General features: G+C 45.6%; 1 protein-coding gene across 2 annotated transcripts in view; it reads right to left on the bottom strand.

The window, feature by feature from the left end:
• GNAL (G protein subunit alpha L) overlaps window positions 1-23,020 on the bottom strand; it is a 190,360-nt gene that overhangs the window by 109,872 nt on the left and 57,468 nt on the right. The window contains exons 1-4 of one of the 2 annotated variants that reach the window (XM_077136008.1): window positions 4,762-4,915; window positions 4,454-4,526; window positions 3,716-3,770; window positions 3,440-3,559 (exon numbers count right to left, since the gene is read on the bottom strand). In XM_077136008.1, coding sequence (XP_076992123.1) covers window positions 3,440-3,559; window positions 3,716-3,770; window positions 4,454-4,526; window positions 4,762-4,903 — 390 coding nt within the window. In that variant the 5' untranslated portion in view covers window positions 4,904-4,915. Of the gene's footprint in view, window positions 1-3,439; window positions 3,560-3,715; window positions 3,771-4,453; window positions 4,527-4,761; window positions 4,916-23,020 lie in introns of those variants that run through there. The other variant, XM_077136007.1, reaches the window with a different exon arrangement.

Here is a 23,020-nt window from a genome sequence, read left to right as displayed (position 1 = left end):
TCTCCAAGCATTTCACATTACTCAATAGCAAATACTTTGTAAGTTCTGGGGACAACTGGACTCTTGCTTATGTCACCAGTGGGAAACACGCTTTTGCGTACTGGCTTGTGAAGGGGTGGCTGTGTCACTCCAGTTTGAGGACACAAGAACTTTATCACTTAGAAGCTATCAGAGCCATGAACGATAGGACAAAATGTGCACTGACCAGCTTATGGAAAATTCCCAAACCACGTGACCATTCCCACATTAGTTGCCAATTAGCTTTAACAGTTTGTATTAAACGGCTTTACAAGCAAACCCAGTCTCGCCTTTCTGGCACCAAATCTGGGAACTGCATTTGAACCTCCCCTCTCTGCCTTCTCTCTGGTGAACCAGATGGGGAAGTGATCTGCTCCCAGCAAGGTGTGTGCCCCTCACACCTCTTCAAGCACGAGGCTCTTGAAATCCCCTCTCCTGTGCTGCCATTTCCTTCCACATTTACCAAAGCATTCCCATCTGCATTCAGGCATACTTTTGTACCTTTCATCTTAAAAAAAAAAACAGTCCTCCCTTGACCTCTGGCCATGCCTCTGGCCATGGCCTCGTTTCTTAGCTTTCCTGCAAAACCAAAGGAGAGCACAGTGTAGCCTTGGTGCACTCCCCCTCCTCAATGCACTCCAGTCGACGAGGTCACTCAGGGCTCTGAGCTGCCAAGACCAAGTTCCTTTGATGCTTTACTTGACTCTGTGACCTCCTGAACAAGCCCCCTACCTTGGCTCCCTGTCATCTCACTGGCATTTCTTTCCCAGTCTCGTCAACAGCTCCCTCTTCCTGGGACCCTAGCCCTCTTCTGTCCCCAGCTCAAGTCTCCCTAAAGACTCACCTACACCTGACCCAGGGCTGAAAGCTCCCGGGCTCCTCTCTTGCAGCCACTATACCCCTTTCCAATTGCACGCATCCACCAGCCTATCGACAACTCCACTCCGATATCTGCAGGGTTGCCTCCAGCTTACAGGTTGAGCACAAAAACTCCTGTTCCTCCTTCTTCCCAACCTTTTCCTATCATCCATGCAGACAGTCAGGCCCCAAACCGGAGGCATTCTCGATTTCTCTCCTCCCCTCGCTGCTTGCTTCCAAATATCAGCTGGTCTCAATGGCTTTATCTCCAAAGTAAATCCCAGCCCCAGCCCACTTTTCTCTATCCCCAAATCACGACCCCAAAGTAAGACATCCCATCACCTGTCCTCTGGCTTACACGACAGCCTCCCAAATGGTCACCCTACTTCAGCCCCAGCCTCCCGTGACCCACTCCCCATCCCAGGCAGGGCGAGCTCCCTACAACGGACGTCAGGTGGGGTGACTCAGAGCCACCCAGTCTTCCCATTTCATTTCTCAGCCATCACCAAAATGTAAATCCAAGAGCTGTACGATCTAATATAAGCAAGCCCACTATTGCAGGGCACCGGGGAATAAACTCCACTGAAAATTTTGTGGATTTAAAAACAAGAAATGCCATTTTCAGGAAGCAAACCATAGATACCAATTTCCTTGTTGATGTAACTCTAGTCTATCTTATCGAACATATCCTCTTTTGACATGAACATAGATGGGTAAGTGGACACATGATTAGCTTTGAAAAATAGCAATAAAACGGAAAAAAGCATGGCATTTGGAAACATTATTCGCATCTTGCTGGTTCTCAATTCTCCTTTATTTTACTGATAATTAATCAGGGTTTCTGATAATGATTTTAAAATAACCTTACCATGTCTATGAAACACATGCATTCAAAAGGGAATGGTTTCTCAAGTGCTTTTTTTTTGTTATTAAAAAAATCCATGATTGAGCTCTAAATTCACTCTCACAAATTCACTGCCTTAGATTCCTCAGGTAATGCACATGGGAGTTATCTCTTATTTCTGAATTTTGGATTGAATATTGGCTCTTTTATCACCTGTGAGTGATGAAACATGAACACATGAAAGAAGAGACTGATGAATAAATCTTAATTTTAATTTCTCACTATGTGCTGAGGCTAACTTTTTCTTAAAGCAGAATCATACGAGATATCAGATGATGGCTTCAGGGCAAACATAATGGGACAAATTTGAGAACTCAAATACAAGTTTATAAATGTATACATCTAAAGGCAAATGGGAAGGCCACTGGTTTCAATCAGGACTCTGAGGCTTTGGGTGACTTCTCCAACATGTAAGGTATCAGACAGCGGAGGCTGTGTGGCTGCGGTGCTGCTTTGGCTTACCCTCTCCCTCTGCCACAGTATCTCCTTAACCCCCGTCCTGCCACTCCACTTACACACACACTTTAGGAAAAGCAATGTGCCCACCGAGCCTGTCCCCTGTAAGCCAGGTGCCTCTGCCCCCTCTTCCAGCCAGACTGCCACCTCCCTGCCCCTTCTCATAGGAATTCTAGAATGCCACTGGCTACACTGGGACACTCATCAGAAGCAAGATCATGCTACAGGATGCCAATAAAAGCTTTTAAAAAAAGAGTAATTCTTTATCCACCACCCAATACAGAGCCTACTTGGCAACCATGCCCTGCTGCCGAGAAGGCAGGGGCAGCAGTGGCACATGGCCCACCAGCCAGAGCTGGGACACCTCCATCTATTTAACACGAGGAGAGGATTCTAGAATGAAAAATGCATGACCACATATACAGGCCAAGCAATAAAAACTTCCAGATACTATTACAGATGGGAACACACACACACACACACACACACACACACACACACACACACACCTGTAACAAAACTGATTTTCTGAGAAACTTTTAAAATACATTTTCCTTTGAAACATCCTTTATCGAATTGCCCAATAACAATATTTTTAAGAAACGCACATCCCACTGCATGAAGGAAACTAATGTTTGTATAACTCTTTTGCAGAAGTGATGTAGGCCTCCAGGTGATTAAACAATGCAGAAGTGAACGGAGCAGCACTGTGGCACTGCTGTGCCTTCACCTGAAACCGCCACATGCGATCCCTGCAACCACGGGCTGAGTGCTTTCACTTCTCTTTGGATCTGAAGGACGCGCATCTTAAGAGCAAACGGAATTCTCTTATTTTTTTTATTATTCCCATGGCAGCGATTCCATGACAGCAAGTATTTTTCTCTCTTTGTGTAATTTCTACTCTCGTTATCTGAGAAACTGCTTCGCCATTACAAATACTATCAACATTTCTTAAAGGCTTGCTGTCTTCCAGCTTATCAATCTCATCAATATGTTCAAAAATGCATTTCTTACAATGCTGCTGTCTTTAGTATTTTTAACATATTTGGGCATGGAAAAAGCATTTCTCTTCGCATTTAGGCAGCTAGATTTTAAAGAATGTTAATCATGAATTAGCATGAGCATTTGACTGTAAGAAAGCAAGCTTATTAAAAACAGCTCCATTTTCCACCACTTAAAATATTTCAATAAGCATTTACTCACCTGGGAATAGTCAAAGTCAGTGATAGGAGCTATGCTCTTGATATAGTCTGATCGAAATTGGTTTTCGGGGTTGGCCAGTGGAACTGGGGGTATTATAGTACTCATTGCTGAAACAATTGTCTAAAATGGAAAAACGAAAAAATATATATCTGAATAAAAATAACATTTAGGTTCCAGGAAAGATAATCTACAATGTATCATTTCTATTTACCCAATTTTAAAGTGCAGTGTATTTGACTTTCTAGTAAACAAACATTAAAAAAAAAAAATCCTTACCACAATAGCATCTTTAACATTTTTCCGAATGTCCAGAATTTTCTGTTTCTTTTCCCTGCATTAAAAGAGAACTGTTATTAATTAACCTTTAGTGCTGATTTGGATCAAATGAGCAGGGTTTCAAATTTCCAGCTGCAGCACTGGGCTACGCTTGTTTCACTAAATGTCCTACCAACCCCCAAAGACAATCTATAAATTTTAATATGGGAAAGGAATACATCCCCTTTTCTAGCTTATATTCACTTACATCCAAATCGTATTTCAATAAGCTTGATTTTGAGTACAGCTGAACAAAACTGAACACACACATTATAATCTATAGCTTTAAAATCGTTATGGAGTCAGCACTTAAAATCTATACAGTTATATTTTATAAGTACATTCCATTTGAATTCATTCATATGTCAATATTACGTATTGAAATAGATGCACAACAAGTATTATAGACAAAAACTACTGGGATTTTGAGAAAGTGTCCTCAGAGCAGGGACAAATAGTGCAAGAATACCTAATAAGTCAGATTTTTAAAATCTTTTTTTCTTTTAAATCTAGACACTACCAGGAAAAGGATTTGCTAAATATCCCAAATTTAACAGTAAATTTCTTTTGTCCCCCTTCCCCCCAAGGTCTACTCAATCTGTCCAACTATTTCGAGAAAGCCCTCCCGGGAAGGACAGGGAGAGAAGTCACTAAGTTTGCATGCGGCCTGAAGCAGAATCAAGACGGATCAGTCCTTACTCGGGATTAAATCCGTTGACGTGAAGGATCCTCATCTGTTTGACGATGGTGCTCTTCCCAGACTCACCGGCCCCTGCGGACGAGAGGGAAGAAGGCTGCCGTCCGCGGGTCGCCGCCCCTCACCTGCCCCGCCGCACGTTTCAGTGCGCTCGTCGCGGGCTCCGGGCGCCTCGGCCCGGCCGGTGTGCTGCAGCCCCGCAGGGTCCCTCCCCACCGCCCCCCACTGCGCCCCGCTGGCTGCCGCGCGCCCGCTCCGGGTCCTCTTCCTGGTCCCCGGGGCCGTGGGGAGCCGCCGGCGCGCCCCTTACCCAAGAGCAGCAGGCGGTGCGTGGCTTTGTACGCCAGGCGCTCCTTCTGCAGCTGCTTCTCGATCTTCTTGTTGGCCTCCCGCCGCTCCTTTTCATCGACGCCCTGGTCCTCCGTGGTCTTGCTGTTGCCCAAACACCCCATGTCTGCGCGCCGGGTCAGAAATGCGCAAAAAAAAAGGAAAAAAAAAAAAAAAAAAAAAAAAGGAAGAGCGGCGCGGAGCTACTCGCCGGTCCCCGCGACGGCTGCTAAAAGAGACGGGTCGGGTCTGCCGGTGGTCTCGGGCGCAAGCTGGGGGGCTCCTCTCCCTCCCTACCCGCCCTCGCCGGCGGGGAAACGCTGCTCAGGGTGAGACAGTGCGCAGCGCAGAAAGCGATTCCCCCCACCGAGCGGAGGCGGGCGGACGCCGGGGGCGGGACAAGCCGGGGCCTCAGCGCCTCCCCGCCCGCCTCCGCCCACCCGTGCCCGCGGCCCCCGAGTGCCGCCGCGGGGGACCGGCCGCTCCTCCTCTCCAGCCGAGCGCCGTCGCGCGTGGCCGGAGCCGGAGCCCGCGGCCTCGGTCGCGAAGTCTGGGTATCTGCCGGCCGGCTCGCGCCCCGGTGCCCCTGCCGTCGGACGCGCGCCCCTCTCCGCCCCAGCAGCTTGGGGTTTGGGGGCGGGCAGGGGCAGGGAGAGAGGCCGCTTTTGGGGCTGGGAAAGCACCCAGGGCGGCCGGAGGGGGTCCGAGAGCACCCGGGAGACCGAGGGGGCGCTTCTACGTTCGCCGGCCGGCAGCTCCCACCCGCCCCTCGCTGACCCAGGGGCGCTCCGGGCGCACTGACCCGAGAGCGGTCCCGTCCCCACCGGTCCCGGCTCTGCGCTGCCTCCCACGCCCGGCAGGTGCGCCCTCCGGAGGCTCGTGCATATTCTATCAGGGGGCGGAGCTGCTCCACGCTCACACTGCCTTCCTTCCTTCCTTCAGCTAATTTTCTGGAAGATTCCAGCTCACCCGCTCACCCTCCAACCCGAGAGCGCGTCTTTTTACCTCCAGCCCCCGTTTCTCCTTGGCAGCCCTTCCGCCCCCGAACTTGGCACGTTAGCAGACGAGGGCAGGAGGTGGGGCGCGCGTCTCTCTTCTCCCGTTAGCCGACCTCCCGCCTCTGCCCGCGCTGTGCTCCCGCCCTCCCGGGCTTGGAAGGAGGGTCTCTAAGCGAAGGACCACAGACTGGGACGGCTGAAAACAGGACTCTATTCCGTCGCAGTTCCGGAGGCCAGAGTCCCAAGTCAGGGCGGCCCTGGCCGTGCCGCTTCTGAAGCCGAAGGGCAGGTCGGTGCCAGGCGCTCTCCTGGCTTTTGGTGGCGGGGGCCACTCCTTGGCTTGAGGCAACCACATCCCAACTCCCGTCCTGTCGCCATCAGCGCGTGGCCGGCTTGGCTTGTGCCGGCCCTGTCCAAATACCCTCTTCTAAGGACACCAGTCATATTGGGGTAGAGGCCCACGCTAATGGCTTCACTGAACTCACTTCCAAATAAGGCCACACTCACAGATTTGGATTTGGGCATATCTTTTTTGTGGGGGGTGGGGGACACAAACAGGGTAAGTGGGAAGAAGTCAGGTGCCTCGAAAAGGACCCGGACAAGAAGGGCCCTTCCTTCCGCGTGCGCTGCTGTTTCAGTGAATGGGTGGCCCACGTGTCCCCACTTTCCTGGGGACCCCCGGCGTCCTCCCTCACTTTCAGTACGTGACCCGCCGTCGCTTCCACCACCACCCCAAACACCTGCTCCCGCCTAGCTGGTTTCTCTCCTTCTCTGCCTCCCCCGAGACACCCCCTCTTTCTCCCCCCACCTTTCTACAAGCATTATAGACACGTTCGCTTCTGTCCAGTTGTAAAACAAATGAAACAAGACCTCCTTGTAGCTCAGGCTCCAGTTTTCCTCCTTCCAGTCACAGTTGGGGTGACAGAGGCCCTCGGCACCGCCCCTCTCTGCTGACCGCCCCCACCCCACCCCCACCCCACCCCACCCCCACCCATGCTCAGCGCACCAGGAGGCGCTGACAACTCCCCACCAGGCTCACGGCCTCGGGGCCACGCTTGTCCCCAGGTTGGTCTCTACCTGATGCACCGCCTTTGTGGAGCAGGAGCGGATCCCTCCCGGGGCACTTTGTCGCTGCGCTCCCACAGTGCGACCTGGAGTTTCCTGTACCTTTCTGTAAACTTCAGAGGAGCTAGAGGAGCTCTAGCTCCTCTCCATCACTTGTGGGCGCCTTGGCCACTGCCCCTTTCTTCCCAGCACACGCTCCTCCTCCTGTCCCTCCTCCTGTCCCTCATCTCTGCACAGGCCACCTCTGTCCCCATGGGCCTCGACCAGCTCATCCCCCCCATCCATCCCACTGCCCACCCCACCCCATGCAATTCTACCTGCATGTTTCAGTCTCACATTCAACCAAGGACGGGGCTCCATCCCCAACCTGTTCCCCCTGCTCCCCATTCTCTGTGAATAAGGGCCCCCAGTTTCCAAACCGAATGACGGCAGGCGTCTTGCTAGACCCTTTTTCTCTTGTAAACACAAGCACTTGCTGTGTCCTGTTGTGTCTGTTTTCTAAATATCTGTCCTGTCCTTTCCATCCCGTCTGCCTGCCCTGACCTCAGATCACCAATTCTAATCTAGACTTGGGCAGTGGCCCCCAGACCATCTCACTCACTTCACGGTGTCACCCCAGAGGCAATACAAACCCAACCACGTAACTGTCCCCACTGCTGACCAACTCCCTGGTGCGGTCCTTCCAGATTGGTCACCGCGAACCTCTTGGCTCGGCTTTAGCCCTCCCTTCCTCTGCTGCTGGCAGGCTCCCCGGGCCCCTGCAACTATGTGTGGCTCCCTGAAGGTCCAGGTCGGGTCTGGGGTGCTCAGGCCTCTCCTCTCTGGAATACCCTTGGCTCTAACTGAGCCCCGGGGCATCTATGTCCTTTGGTTCGTCTACCCAGACTCCCCGAGGGCTGGGCCCCGCTCTGCCCTCTGCACGCGCACGGGTGCCTAGTCCTGGGCTGCTGCAGAGCAGACATTCAAGGAACATTTGGTGAATGGATGAATGGAGGCATGAAAACCAGAGGGAAGTTCTGCTGAAGGTGGGGGCTCTCATGAGAGGAATTTCAGGGTCACATTTTCAGTTCATTAAATATTCGTCCTGTTTAGTACTATTTTGAAACTACGAATACTTTTTAAGAACAAATGCAATAAATTCCTCTTCTTGACACCGGCAGAAGCTAACATACTATGTCGGACTATATTCTGAGCTAGGTTAAAAACTAGTTTTGTACAGGATTATTAGCACAGCCCTTCCCCTGCCACTCTGGGCATGTGCTAACACCTACCCGCCCACGGGACATTATTAACCCAGAAGTACATTGGCTAATGGGGCAGTCAGAAGGGAGAAAAAGTACATTAAAAAAGTACAGTGTAGTGGGACCTTTATAAGCATTTGCCAATTTTTAATGCCAAGAAGCTATATTTTTAAGGCAGCCTGATATTCAGTTTTCCTAAAAGTACAGCAAAAGGTTTCTACTTGTTGAAATCTAGCAATGAGGATCAAAGGTAACTTTTAAAACTATTTTCAGTTTAAGAAGGATTAAACAGAGAAGATGAACCTGTCACAATATACCCAATAAATTAATAAATCAATAATAGAATAACATGCAATTAGAATAGCTTCTGGTTACTGAGTAAGCACTGACAGTGGGCTAAATTCTTTACGTGGAATAACTGATTTAGTATTTACAATAGCTCTATAAAATAGAAGCTCTTGTAAAAAATACCACTATTTCACAGAAGAGGGGGTAAGTGGTGTGCAGAGAATATAAACTTCAGCTCTCTGGATCCAAAAGCTGCACTAGACACACACGTTTCAAAACCCACTGCGAAGCACTTTAAAACATAAAAGTACTTTCCTTGTACGATGTTGACAATTTTCTTCTGAACAACACAAAGCTGATCTTTAGTCTATGATCAGGTAGAGGAACTCAAGGCACGTTTAACCTAATCATCTGGCCTTTTCCTAGTCGGCTAGGTACACTCGTCGTCACTCGTGTCTGGAACCACAGAACCCAGATCGCAGCCGGCTCAGCAGATGCTGCGCGCAGAGCTGACGCGAACCCAGGGAGGCAGCCTGGCAGACTCGCTTGACAGCGTCTGTTGCCAGGGAACCGCAGGTGCAGCCGCCTGCGGGGGCAGCCGCCCTTGTGCCCCCGGGCCGGAGGGGCGCAGGAAGGGGATGGCAGCGGAGACCCTCCTTAAGTCAAGAAGCATCTGAGCAAAGGAGAAACAAAGCGGTGTTTGCTCACGCGTGCTGATTTCTAAGACCCCTGGCTCTTGCAATTAAATAAGCACGCCTGTTGATTTCTAAAGAGCCCTGGAGGGTCTGAAAAGTCTCAGTGCTTTTGAAAGTTTATTTAAATTTCTTTTCCGCTTAGTTTTTTTTTTTTGGTTTATTGTGTGATTGTTGAAGAAAATGTCACCTGTTCCCTGATTAGCTGAACGTCAGTCTGCAATAGCCGTATGGAAGAAAAATCTGCTTCCCATTATGAGGAAGTTCCCTGCAGAAATGTAATAAACTGGATGAAAAAAGTCATGGGAATCTTGATGCAGGGCAGACCTAGATTTGAGAGAGGCCAAGCAAGGCTGACAAATGACCAGTGTGATGCGATGGTTGTTATACTGAATTTCAGTAAAAAGAGCAATGTTTTAAAAATGTAATAATTGGTCTTTCGAAGTTGCTCTTTGCAAATGTGAAGCATTTCTACATCAGAGGTTATTCATGATTAAAACTGCACCAGGACTTTGGTGAGAGAATCCCTACTTCAAAAGTTTTAAAAGAGGAGGAATAAAAAAAGTTTATGTAAGGTAAATAAAGAGTTACTAACCTTACCAGCCTTTTTGGCTGTTGCTGAGTGGCAGTGCTGAGTGGCCTGGAGTGTCAGCACTCATTTCAGTTCCTGCCATTTGTGACAGCTTGCTGTTGTTTGATATCTTTTTTCTTTATGAGTGTGTTGGTGGAAATAACCTGCATAGATTATTTTCTATTCTTAGCAGCAGAAATATGCCATGGCCTAATCACCATACACCTTAAAAATACTGTGGTAAATTTTACTTTTTTAATGGAAAGCCAGGGAAACTTTTTCAGTATTCTTTTTCTGTACATTATTGAAATAATTCATCTTTTTTGTCTTCAACTACAGTAATATGAAATAGCTTTCAGAAAGAAGTGCCTTCTTTCATAAAGGATAGTAATGCAATTGTTTAACTGACAGCTTGAAACCAAAATAACAACAAATCAGTAAGAATGGTAGGCTAAGTGTCTCCGACTCCACCCCATGTCCCAAACCCCAGGCCTAAAATATCCCCATTAGAATATTCAGCCCAATGTCAGAGATAAGAGTTTAATTACTGTATTAAAACATGAGGTGGGATGTTACTAATACGTTTAAAATAACAACAACAAACCGATAAAGCAGAACCAGTGGAATGTACAAACAAAATGAAACTATCATTATTTTACAGTGCAAGAAAGCCACGAAAGCGATCAAACCTAGTGAGGCAGAGAGAGTCAGCAAAGGCAGGCAGAGAGAGTCAGCAAAGGCAGGTCTGTGACTAGCCGGTGTATTTCAAGAGAAGGCGCACATCTAAAGTTGCATATAGTACACATTTTATAAAGTAGAAATAAGGGGCCTGAAAGGGCTGGGAGGAGGCAGTGGTTACAACAGTAGCATTCCTGCTGTACAGTTTCGCTCTTTAACCTCAAACAGCCTGGCAAAATATTGGCCTGTAGCAGATATTCAAATAAATGTTATTTAACTGAGATGCTTTAATACTTGTGTGAAGTTTCAAAAATTGTCTACCCAGTTTTAAGGATAGTTCTTTCTTTGTTTTTTTTAACTAATTAGAAAACATCAGACGAAGCAAGATGTAAAATTGCAAGCAACTCTACCGTTCATGAATAAAGAAGAAACCTTAAGGAATACTTTATGATTTAGTGCTTTGAGATGGTTCTAGATATCATGAGTTTTCTGGCGCCTTCAGTAACACATTTCCTTAAAAAGGAGTCAGACCCCTAAGCCCCCTGATTTGGAACACAGTGTGGCATGCATTTTAAATGTTTAAAAATGCTCTCTTGGAATCGGGTGTGAGTGGTGTGAATCCTACTCGCAGAGCACTAACTCCCAACTGCTGGAATATTTTAAGCACACAATGTAACGATACGCTGTAAGGAGGATGACTAATGGAATCCGATTGAGTGTCTAGACAGCAAAGATTCACATTATTGAACTTATGTCTGTGTCCTCCTTTAGACCATCATCTGTAAGGAACTATTCCAAGGATGAGAAAACAGTAAGATCAAATTCGTGTGTTCTTGAGCAGCTGAGAAAACAGCACCGACACACTTCGGTGGCCCAGCAGAGAAAGGACCACAAGGGTCCGTAGGCAGGGGCTGGATGGTGGGGCAGGCCCTGGAAGTGACGGCTGAGTCGGCCTGAAGTGAAGGAGCTCTGCAAGCCCCATCAGGAAGGAGGGCCCTGGGAGGGGGACCAGAAGGGTGGGGCTGGGACACATGGGGAGCAGGAGCACATTTCAGGTTGGAAAACTGCCCCAGCGTAGGCCACGGAGAGGGAACTGGCGTGGCGTAGGAGGAGGTGGACAACAGTGAAAGTCCAGTCTCAGGGGTGGCGTGGGCCATGACTGGCCGTGGGTTCGGGAATTTTTCTAAAGGCTGAACCTCTCAGATGAAGCATGCCACATGAGCCCCTGGACCGAGAAGGTCTGGGTGCTTGCTCTGTGGCCCTCAGTTTCCTTTTCTGTAAGTTGGCGAGGACCCCGGTGCTCTCCTCAGAGGGCCATGGTGAGAGTTCTAGGAATCGCTTCATCTTATGGGGTCTCCCACGCCATAAAACTTCGGTAAACAGAGTGATTGTTAGCACTCGATATTAATTTAACAAAGATGTATCCATTTTATCCCTCACATGATGTAATACGTCGGTGTTCTTGAGGAGCTTTAGATGCTTTTCTCCTAGGCAGAAACATGATAAACTGTGGCATTGTCTTAGTTTCTGTATTAGTTAGGGTTCTCTAGAGAAACAGAATCAACAGGGAACACTCGCAAATATAAAATTTATAAAAGTGTCTCACATGACCACAGGAACGCAGAGTCCAAAATCTGCAGAGTAGGCTGTGAAGCCGACGACTCCGATGGAGGGTCTGGATGAACTCCACAGGAGAGACTCGCCAGCCAAGCAGGAAGAGAGCCTGTCTCTTCTGAATCCTCCTTAAAAGGCTTCCCGTGATTAGATTAAGCATCACTCATTGCAGAAGACACTCCCCTTTGGCTGATTACAAATGGAATCAGCTGTGGATGCAGCTGACGTGATCATGATTTAATTCTATGAAATGTTCTCACTGCAACAGACAGGCCAGCACTTGCCCAACCAGACAAACAGGTACCACCACTTGGTCAAGTTGATACATGAACCTGACCATGACGGTTTCCTAGATCTGCCAAAGTACCACAAAATAGGTGATTCAATACAACAGAAATTTATTGGTTCATTGCTCTAGAGGCCAAAAGCCTGGAGTCGAGGTGTCCCAGGGCTGTTCTCCTCCCAAAACCCGCAGGGGAGATGCGTTCCTTGCCTCTTCTTAGCATCTGGACTTTCCCAACAGGGCAGAGGGTTCCGTGACTTGTAGCTGCAGCACTTGAGGTTCTGTCTCCGTCATCACATGGCCTTCTCCTTGCTCGTTCTCTTCTCCCCTTCTTACAGGGACACCAGGTGTCCTGGGTCAGGGGCCATCCTACTTCATGTGACATCATGTTAACTAATTCCGCCTGTAACCACCCTATTTCCAGATAAGGCCACATTCTGAGTACTTCGACATGTCTGCTTTGGGGACACAACTGAATCCATAACAAGTGTATTCAACAAGGATTTGTTGAATACCTACCTGTGCTGGGCTCAGCAAAGTATCAGCTACTGGCTGGGAATATAAAAGCAATGAGATGCATCACAAAACTGTACAAAAAATACACATGTGGAATCTTAAGCACAACAATGATTGAAGAAAGAAATATTTTTCGGGTGATAACATACATTTGTGGTTTCAGGATATTTGTTTTGACTCTTCTGATTACAGTTAAGTGACTGGAATTAGTTGAGAAACATCAATTGTAATTATACATTCTTATCAGCAGGTGGCAGCATAGAGCGGAAAGGGTAGATGGCGGATCTAAGGCGGATCTCCATCTATCCACCCATCACCCACAGACCCATCCATTCACTCACTCATTCATCACACAGCACTTTTTGAATGCTACTGTATATCTAGTACATTGCTGGGCCTTGAGATTACAAGGATGAATAAAAGGCTGTTTCTGATCTCAAGCATTTAAACAGTTTAGAAGAGTGAGAAGGATGGACAGGAAACCAAGTAAAAGCATCAGTTCTCTGGCAGAACCCTGTAGAGGACATAGAGGAAGTGCGAAGGGAAGTGCACAACTGATTCTAAAAGCAATGGGAAAATTCCCTTTCCTAGAGAAAGTCATGCTCATCTTTGTAAGTCGGTCTTCATCTTCGTTGTTAAAAGGCACCGAACGGTGCTTTATTTTCAGCATCTCACTTGATCGTTGCAACATGCTAGAAGATGTATGCGGAGCTGGAGTGCGGAAGTGTGGATGTGTCTCTAGTCTGCCTGATTTCAGAGCCTTTGCCCTTTCCAGAAGAAACTCTAAGGCCCCTTACAGATTAAAACAATGTCACCATTTTATCTTCCCCTAATTCTGAAAGGAAAATCAAACAAGCCTACCTCTATTCGAACTCAGGCAGATTCATCTGCATATAATGACTGACAAATTAATTAACTCTTACCCAGTTGCCTTAGCAACTGCCTTCTTTTAGAATTTGGCTTAGTTACAGAGTTTAAGGCCACAGTATTGCTTATAACAGAATAGCAAAGTGTATATGAAATTAAACTGAACATAAACTAGTTTTATTGCAGGTGGGAACTACATGCATTTCTCGGGAAAGCTGGAATGGGTCATTCCAATGTTTGCAGGCTATTGGCAAGGAACAGGAGAGATTGTGTGATAAAGAGCTTGGCTGATGTTCCTCTCCAGTTCCTGGGAGATAACTTTCTAGATCCTTGGAATTCCCCTTGAAAGGAGTGTCTTTGTAACTCAAGGTAGGCCCCAGGCCACACCTGATAGGTTGTGCGACCAAGATGATTCCAGGTGGGGACAGCCTCACAGGTATCCTTAGGGTGGGGACTCTGAGCCAAAGCAGTCCCTCATCAGCCTGACATCTGGGAGAGAAGAGGCCTGGAGGTTGACTTCAACCACGTGGGTGGACGTTGAGTCCATCACTCATGCCCACACAAGGAGAACCCAATAAAACTCTGGACCCCAAAGCTCTGGGGGACTTCCCTGTCATCTGGTGACAAGTGCTGATGCCACGGGTAGAGGACACAGAAGCTCTGCGTATGTCCTTCTTTTACCTTCTTATTTGTACCCTGTTTTTGCTATAATGAAACTATAATCATAAGCATAGCACTTCCAGTGAGTTCTGTGAGCTGTTCAAATGAATTATTGAACCCAAGGGGGTGATGGGAAACCCTGAATTTCTAGCTGGTTGGTCGTAAATGCAGGTGGTCTGGGAAGGCACAAACCCTTGAGGAGTGTTAGAGTGAACTGTATTGTAGTTGGTGACTGAGGTTACTGAAGTGTTTACAGTAAGTGTTTGAAGTTGTTGAGCTTATTACAGCTGGTGTCCAAAGTTACTGGGCTTACATTAGTTGGTGTTGAAGTTTTTGCACAGAGATGCAGCTGAATATTTGTTTATATTTGTCATTAAACAGGATCGGTAAATTAAAGATTGATTCAAAAGGGATTCTCTGATTGCAGACAAATCCAAAAAATTTTTGGTGTATGATGGGAAACGAGCAAATGAAGATATGTTGTTGTTACTGAGAGTTGGGGTTTTTAGACAGGAAAAAGGGACATACAAACATGGAATGAGGGATGGCAAGAAAAACTTGTGGGCATGGACTGGAGTTGCAGGAGCCACTATGAATTCATGATTTATAAAATGTGTATTTGTTTATGAATTTTATTTTTATTATATATAATATTTATGTTATGTGAATATGTGTGTCATGGTTAGGGACAGGTGTCAACTTGGCCAAGTTGTGGTACCTGTTCATCTGATTGGGCAAGCGCTGGCCTGTCTGTTGCAATGAGGACATTTCATAGGATTAGGTCATGATCACGTCAGCTACATCCACAGCTGATTCCATTTGTAATCAGCCAAAGGGGAGTGTCTTCTGCAATTAGTGATGCTAAATCCAATCATGGAAAGCCTTTTAAGGAGGACTCAGAGGAGACAGGTTGCATTCCTGCTTTGGCTGGTGAGCCTCTCCTGTGGAGTTCGTCCAGGCCATCCATTGGAGTCATCGGCTTCACAGCCTGCCCTGTGGATTCTGGACTCTGCGTTCCTACGGTCACGTGAGACACTTTCATAAATTTTATATTTGCAAGTGTTCCCTGTTGGTTCTGTTTCTCTAGAGAACCCTAACTAATACAATGTGTATATTTGTATTTGCATGTGGTTATATATTTGTATGTTTGTGTATGCATATGCATACAGGTATACCTCATTTGATTATAATTTGCTCTACTGTGCTTTTTTTTGCTTTCTAATCCTAGGTTTATTCAATACAGTTCTTTTTTTTTTTACTTTTTAAAATTGTGAAATATATATACAAAAAAGCAACACATTTCCAAGTACATTTTAACAAGCAATTATAGAGCAAATTTTAAAGTTTGGTATGGGTTACTATGCTGGTCTGAATCTGTGGTGGACCCCAGAAAAGCCATGCCCTTTGATCCTCATTCAATATTGCCAGGTGGGCACATTTTGATTGTTTCCATGAAGATGTGACCCACCCAACTGTGGGTGGTAACTTTTGATTAGATGATTTTCATGGAGCTGTGTCCCCACCCACTGAAGGTGGAGTTGCTTACTGGAATCCTTTAAAGGAGGAAACATTTTGGAGAGTCCTCTTAGTAGAGCCACGTCAGCAGACGCTGCCATGTTTGCCACGTGCCCTTCCAGCTGAGAGAGAAACGTTGAACGTTGTCAGCCTTCTTGAACCAGGGTATCTTTCCCCGGATGCCTTAAATTGGACATTTCTATAGACTTGTTTTAATTAGGACATTTTCTCAGCCTTAGAACTGTAAACTAGCAACTTATTAAATTCCCCTTTTTAAAAGCCATTCCGTTTCTGGTATATTTCCTGGCAGCTAGTAAACTAGAACAGTTACTGCTCTGCTGTTTCTCAGTTTTTCTTCTAGCTGCTCCAAGACACTGGAGACCTCTGTTGTGATTTGCAGATATTTCCTTTTTTACAACTGGAATGTAAATCCTGCATCAAGCATGTCTATCGGTGACATTTTTCTGATACCATGTGCTCACTTCATGTCTCTGTGTTCCATTTTGTTGATTCTCACACTACCTCAAACGTTTTCGTCATTATTATACCTGTTATGATGCTCTGCGATCAGTGATTTTGGACGTTGTAATTGTCTGAGGGCACCACGGACCATGCCTGTGTAAGATGGCGAACTTAATTGATAAATGTTGCATATGCTGTGTGTGCTTCACTGACCGTCTGTCCCCAGTTTCTCTCCCTCTTCCTTAGAAACAATAATATTGAAATGAGGCCAGTTAATAACCCGACAGTGGTCTCTAAGTGTTCAAGGGAAAGGAAGAGTTGCACGTCTCTCACTCTAAATCAAAAACTAGAAATTAGGGAGGAAGGCGTGTTGAAAGCTGAGTTAGAAAGTTTGTGCCAAACCGTTAGCCAAGTTGTAAATGCAAGGGAAAAGCTTCTAAAGGAAATTAAAAGTGCTACTCCTGTGAATACACAAATGATAAGAAATCGAAACAGCCTTAGTGCTGAGATGGAGAAAGTTTGAGTGGTCTGGATAGAAGATCACACCAGCCACAACATTCCCTTAAGCCAAAGCCTAATCCAGAGCAAGGCCCTAACTTCAATTCTATGAGAGCGGTGAAGAAGCTGCAGAAGAAAAGATTGTAGCTAGCAGAGGTTGATTCATAAGCTTTAAGGAAAGAAACCATCTCCACAGCATAAAAGTGCAAGATAAAGCAGCAAGAGCTGGTGTAGAAGCTGCAGCAAATTATCCAGAAGATCTAACTAAGATAACTGATAAAGGCTACACTAAACAATCAGATTTCAAATGTAGATGAAACAGCTTTCTGTTGGAAGAAGATGTCATCAAGGACTTTCACAGCTAGAGAGGAGAAGACAATGCCTGGCTTCAAAGCTTCCCAGGACAGGCTGACTCTCTCGTTAGGGGTCAATGCTGCTGGTGACTCTAAGTTGAAGCCGGTGCTCATTTACCATTCTGGTAATGCTGGGGCCCTGAAGAATGATGCTAGATCTGCTCTGCCTGTGCTGTATAAACGGGAACAACAAAGCCTGGGTGACAGCGCATCCACTTACAACATGGGTTTGAGAGGACTGACTCCGATTTGAAAGTTCTTCTGTGGGCAAAATGCTATCAAAAGCATCACATGCTACAGAAAAGTCTTTCACAAAAGGAGGAATAGATCAATGTGGCATACCTCACACGGTCTTATTGTAAGAAATTGCCACAGCCACGCTAACTGTTTTCATTTTCTTAGCTCTCAAGCAAATACCATGCAGTGGATTGGGTTAAACAATGAGAATTTAGTGGTTAGATGATTTTGAGGATAGGAAAAAGCTCAATTTAAGGCATTATCAAGGCCATCCTCTCTCCCTGAAGACTGTGACATTCTGGGGCTGGCTGCTGGTGATCCCTGGTCCTGGGCTTCTGTCACATGGCAGTGTAATGGCAGCCTCTCCTGGCCTCTCCTTCTCCTCCAGATTCCACTGATGTTCAGCTTCTGGCTGCTCTTTCTGTGTTTCTCTCTCCCCCTGTCTGAATTTCACTCTGCTGATAAAGTATTTCAGTAATAGAATTAAGACCCATCTTGCTTGAGGTTGCACATACCTTCACTTAAGTAACCTCATCAAAAGGTCCTACTTACAATGGGTTCAGACACACTGAAAAGTATTAGATTTAAGAACATGTTTTTCTAGGGTACATACAGCTTTGAACCAGGACACTCCACCCCCTGGACCTCAAAAAAGACATGTTCTTTGTATATGCAAGATGCATTCATTCCATCACAACATCATTTCAGCAAACTTACAAAGTATAAGGTCCCATCAAAATCAGCTACAGGCATGGTCTGTCCTAGGGCACAATTCCCCTCTGCTTATGGACCTGCGAAACCCAGAGAACAAGTTATCTGCTTCTAGTACACAAGGGAGGAACAGGCATAGGATAGACATTCCTATTTCAATATGGAGAAATAGGATGGAAAACAAGGGTCATGGTTCCTGAACAATTCCAACCCCCCACAGGGCATACTCCATTAGATTTCAAGGTCTGACTGTTATCTACGGATTGATGTTTTGTCCTTGGGGCCTGATGGAGAGGCAGCCCCACCCCTTGCAAGTGCTCACACAGTGGCCGTGCCCTTCCTGTACACTGGGCCGAAGGCTCTGAGCACTGGGGTGGCAGCACGCCCCCTGAACAGTGGGGTGCAAGGCGTGCCCCCTCCAAGCACCAGAACAGACCTGTCTTTTCCACACACCTGGGTTGGCTCAGTTTTTTGGCTTGAGGAAATATCTTCGGTCCAAACCTCAGCTTCCATGGTTCTGCCCTGAAGTCATTTTTCCTTTAGTTTGTTCTTTGTCCCTGTCGATCCAGACTTTAGTGGTACCACTTACACAGATCTCACAAAAAAAAACTTGTTGGCTTTGCATGTAATTCACAGGGGTCCAAGACCCTTCCTATATAACTGAGTTTCCAATCCTGACTAATGAGATGGCTGACTAGCTCCATGTTCAATTAAAACCTCACATGGAGTCCTATTATCCAGGGGTTTGCTTTTTAGAAGCTCAAAGATGTCCCACATAGAGTCACTTCTGTCTGCAGCCTATCTAGATAGGCTCAGGATTTTCCAAACAATCAATTTCTGGTTTCTTTGTGCCCAGGAGTTAGCTCTCAGTGTAAACATTTCCTTTCTCATTTCATTATAAGCTGCAAGGAGAAACCAGTCTGTACTTCCCACACTCATTGGAAATCACCTCAGGTAAATAGCCAAGCTCATCACTTTCCAGTTCTGCCTTCTATCCGACACCAGAACTCAATTTTGCCAAGTTCTCTGCAACTTTAAAAGAAGGATTGCCTTTTCTTCATTTTACAACACTACACTTATAATTTCTTCCTAAGGCATGGAACTAGCCTTAGGAGCTAAAGCTGGAACTAGCTTTAACATCCATAATTCTACCAACATTCTGTTCATAACAGATTATGTATTCTCTAAGATGATATAAACTTTTTCTACAGCTCTCACTCATTTTTCAACCTTCACAATTCTTCAGTCCTCTACACATTGCCCAATTCCATAGCCATTTTCACGTTTTTGGTATCTGCAATAGCAGCACTATACTCCTAGTACCAAACTGTTTTAGTTTCCTTGGCTGCTCAAGGAAATACCATGCAATGGGTTGGGTTAAACAATGGGAACTTAATGGCTATGATTTTGAGGTCAGGAAAAATGGGGATGGCTGCTGGTGATCCTTGGTCCTGGACTTCTCCATCAAATGGCAAAGCACATGGTGGCCTCTCCTGGCCTCTCCCTTCTCTTCCTAGTTCCATTGAATTTCAGCTGCTTGCTCTCTGTGACTCTCTTTCTCTCTGAGTTTCATTCTGCTTATAAAGGACTCTAGTAATAGGATTAAGACCCATTCTGATTGAGGGGAGCCACACCTTAATTGAAGAAACTTCATCAAAAGGTCTTACTTACAGTGGGTTCACCCCTATAGGATGAATTAAGTTGAAGCAAATACCATGCAATAGGTTGGGTTAAACAATGGGAACTTAATGGCTATGATTTTGAGGTTAGAACATGTTTTTCTGGGGTACATACAGCTCCAAACCATCACACCAGCCTTCAGCAACCACTACCCTCGTCAATCAGCAGCCATCAACATCGAGGCAAGATCCTCCATGTGGAAAATGATCAGTTAGCTCAGAGGATGGTTAGTATTTTAAGCAATCAAGTAATTAATGTACATAGGTTTTTTTTTTTGGCATAATGCTATTGCACACTTAGACTGCAGTATAGTGTAAATATAACTTTTATGTGTGCTGTGAAAACAAAAAATTGTGTGACTCGCTTTCTTGCAATATTCACTTTATTGTGGTGATCTCGAACTGAGCCCACAGCATCTCTGCATGATGCCTACATGCGCATATACCAGCATATATTTCCTAGCTATGTCTGCTGAAAAGCCCAAGAAGTAGACACCCCAGTGTCCTTACCAGGTGTGCTCACTGCTTGTGTGGGTCCTAGAGCTTGGTCTTTAATATTACCTACCACTATAAGGGACCAGGGCTTCTCAGAGAAATAGCTCATCCCAGGGAGGGGGCAAGACCACTGTTATACCAGAAAGTAAAGGAATACTTTAAACATGTTGGAGGCATATCACAAGAACACAGTTGCCAGTCTGAAGAGGCTCTCATTTGGCCAAATCTGGGATGATTTGAGTGCCAAAATATGTAAATACCATAATAAATTACAAACTACTAAAAAATAAAGGAATTCCTGTGCCCATACTAATAACAAATAGATAAATCAATGGGGGAGGAGAGAGGGGGCTCGTTCACTGACAAGTAGTAAATGTTGAAAGATGCTGGAACTGGAAAATGAGCATTTTCCAGCCAACTCCATCTTCATGAAGTTGGATCAGGCAAGACTCAACGAGTCCACCCACAACTAAACCATGTGGCTGAGGAATGGGTGCCCGCTCTGGGAGAAAGTGTGGGGGCGCTTTTAAGGCACAGATCTGTTGTTTTTTTTTTAACCTCTTTTTAAAAATAATGGCAAACTTGAATAGAAGGTCCCTCTGCTTTACTGGACGAGCTGCAGCAGTGCAACCATACCAGAGGTTCGCCTCTTAAAAATCCCTGTGATGGGTGGGAAAGAGCTGGGTTTTCACGGTCTGTACACTAGCATCCCTACTTTAGGTGGATTTGTGAAGGTCTCTGAGAAGAATCCATGGGGAGAAACTGTTGAAGAGTTCAACTTTCCCAGAAGTTGTTCTAGCGCTGCCTTTGCTTTAAACCAGTATTCCCTGTAGTAAAACAAACACGGTTATCTCCCCATCTATCTCTATAAACTACAATGGAATTGAATCTTGTGTAGTAAGAGATTTGATACAAAGTAATATTGATTTTGTTTTATATTGGCTTGTTAGGATTCAAGGATTTTGCAGAGGAAATCCAGGAAAATGGGACACTAGAACGATGTGGGAATGTAAAGGCATTTTGGGAGTTGAGTGTGTTTGTTATCATTATCACAATAGCCAACATTTATTGAACATTCACTGTTGCCAGACACTATCCCCTTTAGGCACTGTAATCATAAAAACCATCTGCCCTAGTTTGCAAACTGCCTGAATGCCATATACCAGAAACAGAAGAGCTTTTAAAAAGGGGAAATTCATTAAGTTGCTAGTTTACAGTTCTAAGGCCATGAAAATGTCCAAATTAAAGCAAGGCTATAAAATTGTCCAATCTAAGGCATCCAGGGAAAGGTACCTTGGTTCAAGAAGGCCTATGAAGTTCAGGGTTTCTCTCTCAACTGGAAAGGCACATGGCGAACATGGTGACATCTGCTAGCTTTCTCTCTGGGCTTTTTGTTTCATGAAGTTCCCCCAGGGGCATTTTCTTTGATCTCCAAAGGTCTCTGGCTGTGTGGGCTCTAAAGCTTTTCTCCAAAATGGTTCCCTCTTAAAGGGCTCCAGTAAGCAACCCCACCTTGAATGGGTAGAGACACATCTCCACAGAAACCATCTAATCAAAAGTTACCACCCATAATTGGGTGGGTCACATCTCCATGGAAACAATAAAAAAATCCCACCCAGCAGTACTGAATGAGGATTAAAGGACATGGCTTTTCTGTGGGTACCTTATAGCTTCAACCAGCACACCATCTTATATGACTGATACCTCATCACCATTCTACAGATGAGGGAACACAACCCCAAAACGGTGAGGCTGGAATTCGATGCAGGTCTCCTGACTCGAGACTACGCACAGAATACTGCCCTTCATTCATTCCTTCAGTGAATAATGGTTGATCATTTACCACGTGCCAGACACTGTTCTAGACACGGGACATACATCAGGGATGGACACAGAGAAATTGCTCCCTTTTGGAGCTAAGGCAAAGAAGACAGATAGTGAATAAGTAAAAGAGAGTAAATCAGATAATAATAGGTACAAAGTAGAAAATAAAGCAGATAAAGAAAGAGAGTTTTGGGATTGAGGAGTGATATCTTTAGATAGAGTAGAGAAAAGCCTTTTGGAAAGGGTGACATTTGAATAAAGACCTGAAAGAGATGGAGAAGCAAACCAGGGGGATGTCTAGGATACAAGTGGACAGCAAGGGCGCATGTCCAGTGTATCCTAGGAGTGGAGGCCATCATGGTTGGAGCCAGTGGGAAAGGAGAGGAGTGTTAGATCAGAGAGCTAAGAGAGAGCTGGTGCCATGCCTCGTAAGGCCTTGGGAAGGCCTCTGCCTTTTACTGAAGCCACTGGAGGATTCTGATCAGCTGAGGGCCATTGCTTGGCTCTCTGGTTGGTTCACTGCATTCAGACGAAGCAGATCAAGGGAAGAAGCAAGGAGGCTTATTAGAGGCACAAGAAGATAATCCCGATGAAAGATCATGGCGATCTGCAACTCTTGAGGTGATGAAAAGTAATCATGTTTTGGATAGATTTCTGATGTTTTCAAATCAAAAACATTTTAAGACTTTAATCAGCAAACATCTACTCAGATACTTTCTGGGAACTCAAGTGCCAAGTTTTATATTTTTTCAATTTTAAATTTTATTGTCTTTGACTATCAAGGTATAGTAATAATACATGATTATTGTAAACAATTTAGAAAATACAAAAGAGGAAAATATTGAGCATCCTAAAACCTGTCTGGCAAAAGCTGGCTCCCTCTCTATCTCTCCTACTAAAATTTCAGCTTCTTTGGAGCAGGGACTGTGCTCTTTATTTCCTGGTTGCCTGCAGAGTGCGTGCTTTGTGATAAGTGCTCAGTAGTGTTTGCTTTG

This window comes from Tamandua tetradactyla, chromosome 18 (genome assembly GCF_023851605.1).
Source record: "Tamandua tetradactyla isolate mTamTet1 chromosome 18, mTamTet1.pri, whole genome shotgun sequence".
Classification (NCBI taxonomy): domain Eukaryota; kingdom Metazoa; phylum Chordata; class Mammalia; order Pilosa; family Myrmecophagidae; genus Tamandua; species Tamandua tetradactyla.
This window is presented reverse-complemented; position numbering and strand designations above follow the sequence as displayed.